This window comes from Annulohypoxylon maeteangense, assembly GCF_022496945.1.
Source record: "Annulohypoxylon maeteangense strain CBS 123835 unplaced genomic scaffold GGS22scaffold_2, whole genome shotgun sequence".
In the NCBI taxonomy this organism is placed as follows: domain Eukaryota; kingdom Fungi; phylum Ascomycota; class Sordariomycetes; order Xylariales; family Hypoxylaceae; genus Annulohypoxylon; species Annulohypoxylon maeteangense.
In genome coordinates, this window is record NW_025953249.1 from 1,874,341 (window position 1) to 1,891,674 (window position 17,334).

Genomic DNA, 17,334 nt, shown 5'->3' on the forward strand with positions numbered 1-17,334 from the left:
GAATAACAAATCCTCTATCACGATGTCCTCTCGGGTCGACAATCCATAGCAACATGGCTACCCATTATCTTTGTGTTAAATTGGAACCGTGTTGTATACCTAGTAGAAATATATACGTCTGTTATTGCTTCTGTGGCCTGTTCAAATTGAGGTAGATGATCACCTGCATTTTGTGTTCTCGTGGTTTGCTCAAGTTTCTACCTACAGCTTGGACTTCGTGCTAATAAATACAATCTATGACTTATGTAATGCACCCGGTAAGCAAATATTGGCCAAAATATGTATATAACGCGATGAATAGGTAATCTAAATTTAGTGGCTGGGCCACTTTTCTGAATTATTAGATCTGGAGAATCCCTGTTACACACATAGATTGGTGCCGCTGACGTTTTAATCTCGTCACTCATCTCATCTATGAAAATATTTCAACTTTCAACGTACCGACTTCACGCTGAAGGAAAGTTAGCTTGTTCTTATTTTCATACCGATTAAGACGCTTCCTTGTCTCGTTCACTTCCAAGGGCACCCCTCTCATATTACCGTACCTTACTACCGCAAATGATTCTATAGTCATGAGTCAGGAACCGAGGACACTAAAATCCGCTTTCCAGGCCGCTGAGAAAAAAAGGATAGCACTGGAGGGTACTTATGAGACGAGCTTACCTGTCTACCAGGAAGAACTAGCCGAAGCTTTAAATCTGTACCACGAATGCATTCAGATCATCAATAAGATTTCCTTATTCAGTTCTAACGAAGAACTTGAGGATGTCGCTACATCTGATCTCCCTTATTTGCTAGTTAATTATCGCATCGCCGAATTACTTCAAAAAGCCTCAACACCAACCCCCTTAGGAAGAAAGACGGCGCTGAGGACGACTCGGGAGGCGTATGAACAATTTCTCCATCTTCTTGACAACTATTCGATATTATCATCATCAGAAAGCAAGCTCTTTACTGAATACAATGAAGACCCCACAGCCTTCTCTACAATATCAACTGCCGACCCCGCGGTTAGACGGAATGCTAAGATAGCCAACTTCAAGATGGAAAAGGAGTTGAAGAACAAGCTAGCGTACATGCAAAACTCACCACGATACTTGGAGGATGGGGGAGATGAAGAAGCTGTCCGTGAACTGTATCTCACAAACATCGCTTTCTGCACACATATGGCATTCCAAGGCCTGGAGGGTATCAATCGGGAGATGGAAATATTAGCGCAAGCGCCGATTCCATTGATGCAGACAGAATCGACGGTCGAAGACGATGAGCGCCGTCGTAGGGCGTCGCTCAACAACGAAACAAACTCGGAGAGATTAGATCGACCCCTGAACAGTTTCCTGTCTTCAAACAAAGGCCCAATTCTCAGCAAAGAAGGGAAGCCGTTGCGACCGTTTACCCTCACCTCTAATCGACAAGAACTTCAGAGAGGTGTATTTCGCCCTGGACATAATCTTCCTACCATGAGTATCGACGAGTACCTAGACGAAGAGCGAAGAAGAGGAAACATCATCGAGGGTGGTGGAGAGGCTAGCGGGAGACAGCCAGAGCCAGACGAAGATAATATCGAGAAGGCGGATGCTGAAACGATGAAGGCACGAGAGTGGGATGAGTTCAAGGAAGAGAACCCTCGAGGAAGTGGAAATACGCTGAACAGAGGTTAAGAAAATTTTGACAGTACAATGACTGTAATATCCTGTGGCTTCAATATAACTACATAAAGTAGTAGTCATACAATGAAAGGCGACGACTACTCCACCACTTCTTTATGCGAATATCCTTGTGCTTCTAACCGTAAATAAACTCTATCACAAAATATCGTTCTAAGCAAACTATCATTGTACTAAACTATGGCCCGTGCGCAATGATTAAACGCGCTATGCATGAATACGATATGCAGCCTCGTACACGACTTGTAGTGCAAAGCTTACCTAGTAGCTTCAAGGTCGAGCTTCTTTCAATGATTTCGTAACTTTTACATCTTATTCTTCAGCTTCCGTCATTTCGATAACCACTTCTAACGGTAGCACGTTTGAATTGGCCACCCGTGACAATGGCTACCGCGGATAATCCTCTTCTCCTGCTACGCCAAGCAATCACCCAGAAAAAGACGATTTTCCCAACCGCGTCCGACGACGAATCCGCTGAAGAAGTTCCCTTGTCGCAAGCAACGCATCTCACCTTCCTACTACCCTCTCGTGTCTCCGTCCCCCTCGATTCCCAGACTAGATTCTCCTCCCATGAGACATTCGTCAACCTGCGCAGCATTTACTTTGCCTGGCTGAACCGAGAAAACGCGATCCCGGAGTACAATGCATCCGTCGCGCAGCTCAACGAGGAGCTTGGTGACAAGGGCCAAGTTCGCAATCTCCTCTTCGTCGAACGATTGGATCTGATCACATGGTTAGAAGGAGCTAGCGATCACACCGAATACATCAAGTTTCTAGCCAGTGACAAAGATGCTTCAACCTCGGTCGCTGCTCTGGCGTCTAAGGGAGCAACCGCCCCTGCAGCTTCTACAGGATTAGGAAGATCTGGAAAGGGTTCGATCGACCCGCGACTTGCGATTACGCTTAGTGGGGAGCGAAAGATGGGCAATCGGAACAGCGTGCTTCGAGGCATCAAGCCTACGGTAAGGTCTATAGCCTCGCATTTTGACGAATTCAGGAACTAACCCACCGCTCTTCAGGACTTCTCTCACGTACGCAAACTTGCCGCACCGTTGATGTCTAAGAAATCACAATCCGCTTCAGCATCAAGCATCCCGAGCAATCCTACGCTGGCGACGCACAAGAAACCGCGCCGACCCGACCCGATCATCCTTCTCTCCCCTTCCGCCTCCTCCCTCCTTCGCATGACGAACATCAAGTCCTTCCTCGAGAACGGCCAGTACGTCCCTCCGAACTCGTTGTCTGCTAGTTCTAGCACGGGTGCGAGCATGTTACACATCAACCGTCTGATCAAGGATATCGACCCGAACCGACCTATGAGATTTATTCTCGTCGAAGGTCCTGAGCAATTCAAGCCGGAGTACTGGAACCGCGTAGTCGCCGTCTTCACCACTGGCCAGAGCTGGCAGTTCAAGAATTACAAGTGGAGCAACCCCACCGAACTTTTCCGTCACGTTCTCGGCGTCTACGTCGGCTGGCGAGCTGACAAACCCCCCGAGGCCGTCCGCAACTGGGGACATCGCGTTATGAGCGTCGGCATAGATCCTTGGAAGGAGCCGGTGCAGGGTTCCATCGACTCGACTCGATGGAGAGACAGGGAGATTGTGGAACACATCTGGAAGACGATCGAGGGCAATATGAGAAACAAGGGTTGGCGACGAGATCAAGCTCCCACGTCGATATGAGAACGATCAACTGCGATCTTATCCTACACTCTCACCAAGACCCGGATCTAAGCCCCGAAAGACCAACATCGAGAACGCTTCAAGGTAGTCCGGGCTTTGGATGGTCTTGTCCGGCCATGAATCTACTTGTTCTCCGCGACCTTCTTATGGCGCGCAAGCACTAAGGTTGTAATTTGCTATTTCTGTACTACTAAGGACAAAAAGGACCTATCTGATCGAGCAACGGTCCATCATGAAGGCGTTGGGATTTTTATAAGCTGCGCAATGAAGCCTACAGATGATGGCTTTTCTACCTGGGTACAAGAAGATGTCGTGTTGGTAGCATAGCACCGGCGAACGGTTAATGAAATGATATCATAAGCATAATGTTTTGCTGTCTAAATCTACCTAGTGTTAAATGTGGTGTAGATGAGCTTGGCCGAAGGATATCGTCTCAATTGACAACTCTAGACAGACCCAAAATCGGATTAGTATTCAAATCTCGAGTATACTCAAATTCGATAATCAGATAGACTAAATTTCGGCGTTACTTCGCCGGCGAATATAGTGAGCTCAGCTGTGAAGATTCGCGCGATAGGCGCCGTAGATCACAACTACGCCAAATTTCGAGAACGTACTAGCCCACGTGCCTAAGGAATGACGGCGTACTAGTTCGGCTGATTCTTCACCTCTCTCATCCCACAATACGGCCGAACGCAGAGATCCACTTGATCGAGACGACAGACCCCTAGCTACAGGGAAGAAGCCAAGACTGGTTCACCGTATTAGGAAGAGAGACAAAGAAGGGCGATACACTAAACAACGGAGGAATGTAATGGGTGACTTTCTTGTCTTTTCGAATTAAACCCATAACCCACTTTTTGAAGGATAGTCCCAACGAACCAGAGTAGTAGATAGAAGTATTGATGTAAATACTAGACACGAGAAAAGCGACGACAGCGACAAGAACCGCGTGTACCCCAACACCCATCCCCCCAACCAACCGAATCCCGGTACCCCCCAGACGGTGCGCCAGAAATACAGGACAGGAGAAAAAGAAGAAAATAGTTAGTTAGTTACAAAGGAAATAGTGGTGTAGCGTAGTAGTAGTAGTAGTAGCAACAGCAGCAGGACTCTAAATAGACATTATCATCTGCGTCCCCTTTCCCCTTTTCTGCGGTATCCAAATTGACAACACGACCTCCCCACGTTCACACTCCCTCAACTCAACTCAGAAAGCGCAAATAGCTTCTTACAAAGCAAGCGCACCCAGAACCACCGCGACAAGCGCGAACCCAACGCCCCTAACCCCGCGCTCCGCAGCACTGACCTCGACGGCATTCGGGGACGACGTAGCGGTGTGCACAGCGCTGACACTAGCAGAAGTCGGGACACCAGCGTACGTAGTGGAGACAGCGGGGGCAGCGCCAGCGGGGACCGTGTTCTGGGCTGGGGTACCGGGGGCGACGGTGCCGGGGACGACGACGGTGGCGGAGGAACCGGGGACGACGGGGACGGGGACGGAGGCGCCGTAGGTGACGGTTGTGCCGGCGGGCATGCCTGGGACGACGACGGTGGGGGTCACGCCTGGGGGACAGAGGGAGGAGGTCATGGTTGGGACGGACTATAGTCAAGGGGTCAGTATCGCATTGAGAGGTAGGTAGAGAGATTAGGCTCTCTTTGAGCGTGGGTAGAGCTTACAGTGGTCATGGTGCAGGGGCAGTTAGTGATGGTGATGGTTTGGCCCTTGGTGGCGGTGTAGTGGACGCCGCTGTAGGTGAGGGTGGTGGCCTCGGGGCAGACGGTGGTGAGCACGGGGACGACGACCGTGGTGGGCACGGTGGTGTTGTAGTACTGCCAGACGGAGGTGGTGGGCGTCGTGGTGTTAACCGGGTACGAGACGTGCGAGACTGGGTACGAGGCCGAGTGCGAGCTCGGGTACGAGGCCTTCGAGTGCGAAGTCGAGTAGGTGGTCGCCTCAGAGGTCGCGTAGGAGGTCGCGTAGGAGCTTGCGTAGGTGGACATCTCGTACGCCGAAGTGGAGGTTGCGTAGACAGATACGCTAGGAGCGCTGGTGCTGTATCCTTCGCTGTTGGCCATGACACCGGTGACGGCAACGAGGCCAGAGAGGGCGGCAGTCTTGTGGTACATTTTGGTGGATGGTGGTTGCGGCTGATTTGATTAAATAAGTGTAAAGATAAAAGTCTGTAAGGTGATGATTATCTTGTGAGCGAGTGACAGACGCAGAAGTTAACGAACGACGAGTGTATGAGAGTGAATATTAAGGTAGTGAATATAAGATAAAAAAGTCGAGCTATAGGAGGGGAGATCAGCCGTCTTAAAAGGACATAGGGGATGGATGAGAACAAAGGGCATGGGCTTAACTCGGGAGAATCTGTAATTAGACAGGCAATGCCCGAAGGCCGCCAATAGGCCTGTCGAGAAAGAGAGACAAACAAAACAAAAACAGAAGTTAGTACATCCCTCGTGTCTTGGAATGCTCCGAGAGTCGCTACAGCCGCTACAGTCGACTTCGGTCTTGATTCCATTCCACCCCTTTTGGAGGTCAATAAGGCGGTTGCAGCTGAGGATAATTCAGACATAGCGCAGATCACGTTCCAGTCAGTCTCGTTACCAAAAAGGGGTCTCCCTGGTTCTATTTTGATTTCCATTTTCGAGAACCGCAGCGTATGGCAGGTCAGCTAAGTCGTATGTACAGGTTGCCGACAATTTGGCCGAACGCGTCCTTCTACTGTTCAGATGATATCCACAAAACGTTGGTTGCGTATGCCATGGGCCATGCAAAGCTACCACACAGTCCGACACCATCCTCTCCTCTATCCCTCCAAAAACACCATGATAATTATAAGGTTGTAGACCCCCGACGCAATGCCTCCAAAACGTTGCCAATTCCAATTCACCGATAGCAATGATTGCTCATTGATGCACCTCGAGCTCTCCGTCGTCGTATGGGTTGTCGATGGGAATGCTTTTGAGACAGAATAACCCGTGTCTTGAGCCAAAACCCTCAATATACACTCTGGCTGCTCTCCTCCGCCTTTTGCACTTCACTGTAAAAATTTCAGATGAGCCACTCGATATGTGCGGTTAAGAACGCCGATGGGTGTCTATGCTGGTTTATTCCTTCAACGCCGCCCAGGTAAACAAAGAAAGTCTTAGTCGAGAACCAAAATGTCAGAGATTGCTATTAGGTCTTTGCAATCAAACGCCGCTCCAAAGGTGACGTTGCATTAGCAAGAAAAGTAGAATAAATCGTCGAGGATCGATGTCGAATAGATAGGTCGGTCATCCAAGCTAAAGTGGGCTGGCCTACAATAGAATGTCTGGTCCACGTACGGCGACTCGAAAATGCGCCGAATCATCGTTTCTTTCACTTCCGGTTCGATTGGCTCTGGCTTCTTTCCGGTCCGCGTCCACTAAGAACGATCGCATCAAAATCATAATTCTTCAACGTGTGCTCATACTTCGTGTTCCGCAAAAACTTGGGTACAGAGTCCTATAGAAAGGTCAGCAATTGACGAGATGAGAAATTCTTGAAGCATGACTTACGCTAGCCATCAACTTGAAAACGGCATTTTGGGCATCTTCAAAAAGAGTCGTCACCTCATGTAAAGTGTCGATCATCGTCACATCTTGTCCCACTGCTTTCGTCATACGAGTGGCAAGGTTGTTGCGCAGTTGATGATCGATATTCAGCTCGCAAGGTGAACCCGGCGCCAGGAATGCGTTGTAAATGCCATATGCTTGCGCCATAATTTCCTTGATTCCGTCCATCGATGTCGCACCAGGATTCTTCTGGGCCTGCTTAATTGCTGAACGGCAACCTGACACAAAATCTTCTACATCCAAATAGAACGACAGATTCTCTTCGCAGTGGGTTTCCCGCAGGTTCTCTCGGAATAATAGTCGCAAAGCAGCATCGTTCAAGATCTTATCAAGACGTTGTGTGTTGGAGTCCCTAGCGATTCCTGTCCGCGATGATGCCATTCCTTCGCTCTCGGACGTGCGCCCTCTTCCTGAGCCGCCGGTAAGGATATCCCGTCCCTTTGCCGTCAACTGGTAGATGGCATTTTTAGTAGGTTGGAACGGATTGTTGCCGGACGAAGTTGCCATATGTACTCGGTCATGCTGGACAGGCTCCATAAGCTCGTATTGAACAAAGAGCGTACCCATCTCAAAAGTTTCGCGGCGATCGACAGTGGTGCAACAATCCATTAGCCAGTCGGAACACGCCTTACCGGTGAACGTATCTTTATACGTTCTCCCTCCTATTTTGCGTTCGCCGGCCATTTTCACACCCGTAAGACCGTCTCGGTAGTCGCTCAACGAGTCCGAGTCGGCGGCGCTGACACTTGATTTTACATTGAGACCATTAGCACCAATCATTCTCCTGAAGATGACTTCCATCGTTCCCCGATCCATTACCAGCTTGTCAGTTTGGCTGTCTCTTTCCAAGATACACAGATAACTCATTCCGAGGGCGATAAGGTCGCTAATCTGTCTTTGTTGAATACCATTTCTCGAACAGAAACGATCCAACACACAAACTCCCTTCGGTGTCAATTGCCATACAGATCCCTTCATCGTGTAGACTTGCTGCATTTTGCCATCGGCCGATTCAATAAACCTAGCGTCCAAAAAGCGTTGACATATCGACCTAGCCATATCCTTCGCCATAGAGAAAGTAGTCGTAGTCGTTGTCGTCACGATGCGCGACGGATCCTTTGGATCAGGCATTCGATTAGATTGAGAGAATTTCAACGAGCCCAAATTATTGATCGCATCTTCTGACAGAAATGTGTGTTCGATTCGCGTTAATCGTACTCGGTGAGCAGACAACGGAAGCAAACTGACGATTAAGGTCGAGAAAAGGTCTTTGAAGTCCTTTTCGGTGCACATTAGTACTATGTTAGAGAGAGACGAATAGATTGCCCACGAGCCTGGGAATAAATACAGCACAAACGTGGATGTTGATTCTGATGGCTACCAATACCATACTTTCCACCAAAAAAAATTAACTTACTTTGGTAAATGGACGGTCGTCATCCGTCATACGGAGCAACCTAGAAGATGTTTGATGCATTTTGTTTTCCAAGCTGGCAGGTACTAAAATGGGAGGGGGTCGGCTTGCGTCTGTCTCAGAATATGGTTTCGAAATAGGATCTCTTAGCGACGATTGACTCGGCCGCTTCGCGTCAGAGAGAGGGCCTAGAAGAGACGGCGTTGATGGGCCGGAAGAATTGCTAGAAAAACTTCGAATTCGAGAGGATTTGTCTGAGTTCGAACTGTCAGTGCTCGTAGGAGAATCTAGCACGACAGATAATCGACTGAGGGCGGAGGCAGATGGACGGCTGCGAATTGTAGGTTCTGATATGTTGGCAATGGTCTTGTCAATCGCGGCAGCGGCAAAAGCGAACAGCCCTCCAGACTTCGGGTTCCTAGAGAGAGAAGCAGATCCGGTCGAGGCACTGGCTTGGTGTTGACGAAAATTGTGGGAGTGCACCACAACCGGGCTATCAGCGACAGACTCAGTTGGGTCGCCCGAATAGGGTACTTTTCTTATAGAAGCGGAGGGCGGCTTTTGGATTCTTGCGTGCACGGCTGCGTTAGAGGTTGAGTTCGTGCGGGATGGTCGATGGCGAGGCTCGTGGTCGTGTCTAGGTAGTGATGTGTTTTGGGAGGGTTGAGAGATTGCAGCCATCAAACATCAAACTACCATTAAGATAGAGGAAATACAACGAGTCTTTTTGGGTAAGGCGCGAGTAGGCCAGATAATAACATTAGGATAGGATCAATAATAACAAGATCGATTCTAAGTAGAAGAAACTAAAATAAGTCTGAGACTGAGAGGAGAGGAGAGAGAAAGTGAGTGGAGTTCCTGTGAAGGCATAGAATGGGAACAATTGGGAAGCGGGACGGGGGTAGTCGAAGGTAGAGGAGGATATCGCTTTCCCTCTAGTTAGTTCAACCAGCTTAAGAAGTGGTACTTCAAATACCTTCAAGCAATGAAGCAAGGTACTTGTGCTCCAGTCATTCGCCTGGCGGAATACGTGCACACATCAGGTACCCAGTTCAGATGGAGCAGGAAGGGAGACAACCGGAGAGGGTGCTGGGAACTTGGGAGGCGGCGCTGATCAGCAGCTAATACCAGGTATAGAGTACCAAAATAGATGGTGAGAAATTGTACCTGCTCAATCTAGTCATCGACGTTAAACTTTCTGGAGGGTCTGGCGCTCTTACTCTGATTTGTAGCATGTGGGTCGTTTATATGGAGGTCAATGTATCTTCTGTAACGTACTCAGGTATTTCGCGAGCGCCTTCCAAGGTTAGTACGAACTAGGTAGTACATGGTATGTATTGTACAGGCATATACGGCACGTATTAGGCGGGAGCCACATGCGCGCCCCGCTATGTACGGCTTACTTACAGAGCGGTACACGCGACGAAGTACCCCCAAGGATTAAATCGTTTCCATGCTCCCATGTTTTTCCATTCCACGAAAGGTTAGGCGCACGATAAATTAAACCCCTGACACCAGAAACAATAGAAGAACTTTTTTTCCCTTCCTTTTCTTCTGATTAGTAGGATGTGCATAGTAGGGCTGGTCTGTGTGTCATCTAGGCCTAATAATTGCGAGTCCCCTACAACGTGGTTTTAGTCATTCTAACCTATTTCCCGATCAGGATAACCTGTTAAATGTGCTGAATAGGTATGTTAATATGTTAAATGTGTAAAATTGTGCAAGATGTGCGAAATGTACCGGGTGACTCAAAAATCTGTTCAACTTTTCCATGGTCTACCTACCTGCTAGGTACATATGAAACCCCAGCAAAAGCCCGCTTTCGGATCTGGGTTTAATATGAAGCAAGTGAAGAATTTTGGGATGGAATCAATTGGTCATTTGCTAAGTGGATATGGCATCTTAGTGCATCGACTATGTGGGCTGCCACCTGCCGTTGGAGGTTGGAACCCCGTAATTCGTAGCTTGCCATGTGCGTGGAGGATATAAGCACGTTCGTTTGAGAAAGCCTAGCATAGATCTGATTGGGGATTATGACGGTACCTATAAGTAGGTACCATTACAGTTGCATCCGCATCCACACAACCACTGCATTATTTAAGTACGCATAATACCTAGTACATTACCACCACGGTTGTTAGTTACACTGCCGGGGCGGCCACGAGGCACTGAACAAGCCCCGGTCCGAACAATTAATTCCGCCCTCTCCGCCTCTCTTTCCACGTTTTAAGGAGATGCGAACTCTCCGCACCTAACCATTCACATACAACCTTTAACGTAAATTACGTGATCCTTTCTACTACCACCCCACCCTAATTAAGTCATACCCAACACCGTTTTTGATGGGAAGACACAATTCTGTACATTACGTCTTGAATTCATAACCAATCCACATAAACCTTATTTCCTATAACTTGTATAAACATTCAACTTTCATCACGTGGTTTACTATACTCTTATTTATCGTCAACACAGAATCCAACCTCTTGATGTTATATTCTAGCTTCGATCCTTAGTACCGTTTGAGTCGCGGTCCCTGAAAAGAGGATCGCCGGGTAGCAAGAGCAACCAAGAGCAACCATCCACAGCAGCGTTTAAAACACGAATAGCACCTGATCTCAGTTACACCAACGCAGAGAAGATACAGGTAAAACATGCACATGGAAACAAAACTGCATGGTCGAAGCAATTTTGTTAGGCGCCTTCTCCTGGAAACATACTATCGACGGGAATGAATTACTAGTCGACTTCATGTGGTAGCACGGAGATCAGTATCATCGACTTGCGCATTTGGGCTGGGCTTATCCCTTCTTTCTTAACAGCTTATGTTTTATGGCTGGTCATACGAAAGACTCTAAGCCTAGAAGCATTTCATCGCAAACAACAGCCAAAGTCGGCATTATTGGTGCTAAATCCGCGTATCGAGAAGATAACTATCCAATGTGTATGGATAGTGTAACATCACGAAGACCTCTTTTTAATTGGCAAGACACCGCGAATGGCGTACATAAAGAGAGAGCGATGGTTAAAGATTGCTAGGCTGCCAGATTCCTATTTCTCTCATTTCAATCCCTAAAAGGTCCCCTAAGTCTCTCAGAAACATTGCCCACCGGCCTCCTGATGACACCCCTAGTCGAGTAACCCCTGTGGCTATGAAGATTCATCAATGGCCAGGGCCTTTTCCGCCTCCACTTAGGTGTAACCCTGCTCCGCTCTCAATCATGCCTAGCATGATTGAGCTCCAGGTGGCCCGATTTGTCCAACACATTTGGCAGACCGACAGATCTGCACGTGCTGTCAGGGATCACTTCCACCAACCAGCTATCCTCTATCTGGTATGGTTGACCTTCTGCAGAAGTCCACCCTCCTTTTTTTTCTCCTCGGCTTGTGTCAGTCATGATTGATGATCCAACCTCTTTTGGGCTTTCAATGACTTGATCTGACAGTTTGGCATACAGCTACGAACACTGTGTGCTTAGCGTGCAGAACGTAATAAGCGTACATAAAATAACATATGCACAGATATATTACCTGCTTCCGTATTGTATCGTATTGTATTCCAATACCGTCATCAGCGTAATCGCCGCTACTAGGTAGTCAGCCATCGATACAGATAAAGCTGACAAGCTCGGTACATCAGAGCAAATCCGAGTTTTGCGACCAGCTCCGAGCTGTAAAGCTAGACCTAATTATCCGATTTCGGCGCATAAGATTGACCTATTATTATGTCAATTTGCCACCGGCGGCAGGAATATAGCAGCGTCTTGCAATCATAGCTCCGGGCAAAATCGAAAGATTAACTCACCTAGTCACAACATAAGGTTGAGTATAACACCAAGCCATGTAGGTAATATCGATGACACCTACATACGGCGCTAGATATCTGTAATAATTCACATAGCCCATTACCGACGTGCGATAGCATGTTGAGTCGCCGATTTAGAGCCAATGGGCTCCAGTTCCACGTGCGGACGCCATGTGGTTCATTAGCCTTGGTGCCAGAATGGAAGAACGCCACTTGCTGCTTGTCCTTGCTATTGCATGGCCTCGGCAGTGAGTCGCATGGCTGGCGGGCTGGCAGGCTGGATGTAAGGCCGCACGCTGTCGATTTTGGACATAAACACTTACAGTCACAGTAACGTCAGCCAGTTGGAGACTCTTCTAAGACACGACTATGCAACCCAATTTATCGACGATACCAGACCATTGCATACTTTCATACTAGGTTTGCGCAGGCGCTTTGGCATTCACTGCAGTCCTGATATTTATCTGAGCATCCGGTGTGATACTCTTAGCAAGTATGCATCCCAGCTCAGGGCTAACAGGCACAGCGTTCATATGTAATTAATTCCCAGTCTTAAACGGTTCCTCATATCTTCTGTGGGTCTTACGAAACCTACCAAGAGAACCATATTTTTTCATCCATGAAACTGACTATAAACATATATACTATGTACAATAGATATATACTCAAATAGTAGTTTTTGTATACCATCTTGAGACGATGCGAATGCGAAGTACGAATGGAAGACCGATGGAAGAAGCGATAGAACCAACCCACAACTCTAGATCACCGCTTTCTTACTAACCACTTAAATTTTCAAACGGGTCATACTATAGGATAAGCAAGGCTTTACGATTGGTCTTAACCACGTTCTAGTCAGCCTCATCTACATAGTATGTACTCGTTTAAAATGCAATGACGACAGACATATGGACCTTGGTGTGGGATGTTGTTTATCATCCATAGCAGGGACTGCACGGAGTAGCCGTTCTACGCAATTTACCAGAGTTAGGGATAGCTAATCCTCCTAGTAGATAGGAGCTCCGAACTGGAACTTCTCCACTCCTTCTAGCGTTTCTAGAACAAGGAGGCAGGGTCAAAGAACAGCTTCGATTCCTGAAAATAGCTATGGGCATACCGTATTTGAATGCAAGGATCGCTCGATAGATCATATTACGATCCTAGTGCCAATGCTTTGATATTTCGGTCCTGGACCTTTGTAGCTTTGGTCAAACCCCAGCAAGCTCCAAAACTAGAACACTCGGAGATGGCGACTTTAGGCTTTTGGGATATCAGTCTACAGCGTACCAGTACCAAAGTGTAATAGGGACCCGAGAAAGTCCAATTCCGAACCAAGCGACGACATTATCGATTCTTAGGAAGTATGTACCCGTGGACGTATGCAGCATGTTCAATGTTGGCATTGACATGCTTACATAGTACCTAGTTTTTCCACCATTGTTTACATCATACTTCATACGCATGGCAAAATACGCATAGTACACATCCCCCACAAGGATCTACTCACCCACGTTTCTTGGCCTGCTGCCCGGGTCGAATGCTGACGATCCTAACTTCTCACGATCTGTAATATCAAAACAAGGCAGGGGGCTCACGTGTATGCGAAGCCTCGCCCTTCTTAGTCCTTCCAGTCCTTTTCTCGAAGGATACCGTTTTATGAAAATGATCCCCGCGAAGGGATGTTTCACGATCGGGATTTAAGCAAGTCTTTCGCCTCATCCGACCTGACCATGCTATTGGCCGGATGAATGAACATCCAGCACGATATCGTACTATGTATTAACTGCCCAGTACCTTTGATAAGCGCTAAAAGCCGGCAAGTGTTTGAAGTTACATACGGGTTAGGTGGTACAATAATGCAATACGTAGTATAGTTCATCTAAGTAAACAACATGTATTATCCTCATGCCCGGTTTACAGGAGTTTTGATGATGTTAGGGCTAGGCATACCAGAAACGGGTAACACCAACTCTCTCTCCGGTCTAATACCATGCGCATATACTAATTAGCATCATCTATTTTATAAAATCACCCCTTATGGAGTTCACAGACCGTACTTTAGCCGCGATATAATGCTTACTACGCGCTGATCTTTAGTTCGTGACACTCTTACAACACTGCATATATTGGATGTTTAACTAATGGCATTTTTGGTCTGCCAAGCTCTCACACCCCGAATCTATTCCATAGCCTGCCTTGAATCGGATATATGATCTTTGGTGTTTTTTCTTTTTTTCTTTTTATGACAGGTCGCATTCCACATCACGCCGTTGCTGCGTCGAATTCCCGGCTTTCATTCAAACCCCGACGCCACCATTTTTTAGTCAGACCATATTAAATATTACTTTAAACAAGCAAACAGGTAAAAATACGACGTCTCATATCTAGCATAAGAAACATCCTCTAATGTGCTTTTACGAGATGGTAAAACGCCGAAAAGGGGAAGGGGTGGAAAAGAAGGAAACCTGAAAACAAGAAACGATTTCATCTCCAACTAACCCGTAACTGCCCGTACTAGCTACGGTACATCGCCTATTAGATACAGTACCTCCAGGGCTCTACTAAATATATGATTAGAAATCTTTGCCGAAACCTACCCACGTTATGGGGTGGATCTGCCACGTGGAAAAAGAAGCCACCAACTTAGAGCCTGGCTCAATTTCGCGTGCCGTAGATATTGCCGACCCTATCAGGCATTTTCCATGCAGATCCAAAACGCGGCTGCTGTAACTACGTACATCCGCAGCTTCCTTCCAACCTCCAAGGTTTCTAGGTGGTCCGTGTACCAGGGTAGAGTATACATGGTACATAATACATCGTGCATCAATTGATCGAATTGATCTAGGTACAATTAAATGTTCCCCATTTTCAATCTTCAATCTTCAATGTTCTAAACCTCACTTACACATTAATACTCCGTAACTTTTATTACCTGATTCTATGTAATATTTTACCGACAATGCGGAACCATTTACGCAATTCCAACAAGGGACGCTCTAACAATAGATTCGCTAGTACAGAATATTTTTATTTATTTTCCTATCTTTCGATCTATCGTTCTAATATCGTTCTATCGTCCAAGGGAGAATGAGTGGGACTGGGCGATGGGACGAATCGCTCCTTATGCTTCTCTGGGTCTTCGCTGTGCCACTCGATCACCCAACCTCGCTCAACATAGGCATATTGCATTCTTACCTAGTAGTTTTCCAAGGTGAATCGTTCCCTGCGTTCAGATGTTCGCGATACCCCCGTCTCTAAAGGGATGAAATCCCCGATCCTGCAGCTTGGCCACATGGCAACCGACCGGGTTTGCCCTGTCGATTCTGGAACGATCCCCCCCCCTTCGCATTGAACCCCGTCTTAATAGTCCGTCTCACCGAATCTTTGGTCGCGGCTAGGTGCATCAGACCTACAGACCTACGGATGCTGATGGGAAAATCGACCCAGGAGTTCGGAATACTATGTGCATCGCCGGTCTTGGGATGTTGGTCCTGCTCACATTTGTCGGTAGCAAATGGCTTGCTAGTGTAACTTCTAGAGTCACGCATAGAGATGCAGCCCGCCTGCTGATGCTCTCGCCTACCCGCGATGGATTCAACTCGCTCGCTTCTTTAGGTACGCTACGTCAAGGGGTGTGTAACTTCCTGTAGAAGAGAAACACCCATACGGACGTTTAAATCTTAAAGATCCCACAGTTACGCTTATTGTGACCAAGTTGAGTAAGACGAGCATTCTGAGTAGAGCACTATGGTGCCTATTCTGCATTAGCACGAATCTAATAGGTCTCTCGTCTAATGGGGCAGTATACCTACTCAAGTTATTTGATCTAATGACACCACCTGGTAGTCTATACTAATCCCACGATTACGGCCGCAGCTTACCAAATGCCATCTTGTTTTAAAGAACCACTGCATGGTGGGGGCATTGGCCGAGTGTCTAGGTATGATACAAGGTCTACGGTATTACCCTTCTCTTGGCGTTTGTTACCAATAGTGAATTGACATCAAAGTGAGGGCAGCATACGTATGTTGTCATCAAGACATAACGCATATATTCCGAATAGTTACCGGAATCTAATTAACCGATCACGACGACATATCAACATCATTCCTGGTGGATTTCTGCCCTGAACTAATTTCTAAATTTGGCCATCGGTTTGTCAGCTTCCGCTAACATTATAAATTCCTGCGCGGACATCTGCGAATGAACATCTACGCCGTAGGACTTAGGCGATTAGGTCAGCTTGATTGTCTTTAGGACGTCTTTTCACTGACCGCCGTCTAGTGTTGCCTTCAAACCCGTCCCTTGACGTCGCTGTGCCACCTTCCTCTCAGCACCAAAGATCCGTTCATGCCGGATATACTCGAGGGACGTTGGTTGAAGATGACCTGTGGCATGAATGTTCTAGCGGTGACGCCGTTGCCAAGTCATATCCAGGTTCTGTCTCATGATGTCCAATATCCAATATCGGAAAGGGATTGCGAAGTTATTTGCTTTCAATCCGCCTGGATCAAGAGTTGTCATGGACAAACAAACATATTACGCAATCGGCAGTCAGGGTGCTGGCTTCCGTCGTCTCAGACATTCCGGGCCATCAGGTAAGGTCACGCCTTGTCTGCCGGGTTACGATGACGGCGTACAAGTATTCTTGTGGGACGGTGCGCGGAATACTGCGACATGCGGACCAGGCTTTGTCATTAGCCTCTGTCGTCTCAAACGTCGAACGGGATTCCGGGGCTAGTCTCCGGAGCGGCCCTCGCACTTAATACTGCACTTCAGCCATGTCTCGACCCATCAATATAAGCTGTCCTCCACTCTCCTTCCCCTCCTTTGACATTGGCCGCTCATACGATGGCTCGTACCTATTCACATTGAGCGATGCCTCAAGCGGAGAGACCAGCATACTGAATATGACTTCTACAGTATACCTAATCTACTAGGTATTAGCAAGACCAATGGTTGACAATCTACATGTACATTGAAAAGCAAAAGGTATGTTCGTCTTTCATACTGTTCGGACGGTGTACACATAAACGTACCCAGGCATCATGCATAATAGGGAAGCCGAAAAGTTTTGTCTGCCAAGAGAAGACTCCGTCGAAAACAGAACGGTTCGGCCCCGAACGTCCATGTGAGATCTCAGCATTACGTACCGCC

At 47.4% G+C, this 17,334-nt stretch overlaps 4 protein-coding genes across 4 annotated transcripts; 2 read left to right on the plus strand and 2 right to left on the minus strand.

Annotated features, from left to right (window-relative positions):
* Window positions 1–387: 387 nt before the first annotated feature.
* On the plus strand, window positions 388–1,745 carry GGS22DRAFT_153128 (TAP42-like protein). Its single transcript, XM_047959797.1, has one exon. The coding sequence runs from the start codon at window positions 573–575 to the stop codon at window positions 1,659–1,661; it is 1,089 nt and encodes a 362-aa protein (XP_047822932.1). The 5' UTR covers window positions 388–572; the 3' UTR covers window positions 1,662–1,745.
* Window positions 1,746–1,912: 167 nt separating this feature from the next.
* GGS22DRAFT_153129 (CDC73-domain-containing protein) lies at window positions 1,913–3,955 on the plus strand. Its single transcript, XM_047959798.1, has 2 exons — window positions 1,913–2,629; window positions 2,687–3,955. The coding sequence occupies exons 1-2, from the start codon at window positions 2,051–2,053 to the stop codon at window positions 3,350–3,352; spliced, it is 1,245 nt and encodes a 414-aa protein (XP_047822933.1). The 5' UTR covers window positions 1,913–2,050; the 3' UTR covers window positions 3,353–3,955.
* A 497-nt stretch (window positions 3,956–4,452) lies between these two features.
* Window positions 4,453–5,751, minus strand: GGS22DRAFT_67218 (uncharacterized protein). The gene is made up of 2 exons (XM_047967749.1): window positions 5,033–5,751; window positions 4,453–4,955 (listed from the first exon to the last, which is right to left on the minus strand). The coding sequence occupies exons 1-2, from the start codon at window positions 5,480–5,482 to the stop codon at window positions 4,584–4,586; spliced, it is 822 nt and encodes a 273-aa protein (XP_047822934.1). The 5' UTR covers window positions 5,483–5,751; the 3' UTR covers window positions 4,453–4,583.
* Window positions 5,752–6,490: 739 nt separating this feature from the next.
* GGS22DRAFT_67230 (RGS-domain-containing protein) lies at window positions 6,491–9,272 on the minus strand. The gene is made up of 3 exons (XM_047967750.1): window positions 8,376–9,272; window positions 6,902–8,236; window positions 6,491–6,848 (listed from the first exon to the last, which is right to left on the minus strand). Exons 1-3 carry the CDS (start codon window positions 9,051–9,053, stop codon window positions 6,723–6,725), a joined length of 2,139 nt encoding a protein of 712 aa, XP_047822935.1. The 5' UTR covers window positions 9,054–9,272; the 3' UTR covers window positions 6,491–6,722.
* Between the last annotated feature and the right edge of the window lie 8,062 nt (window positions 9,273–17,334).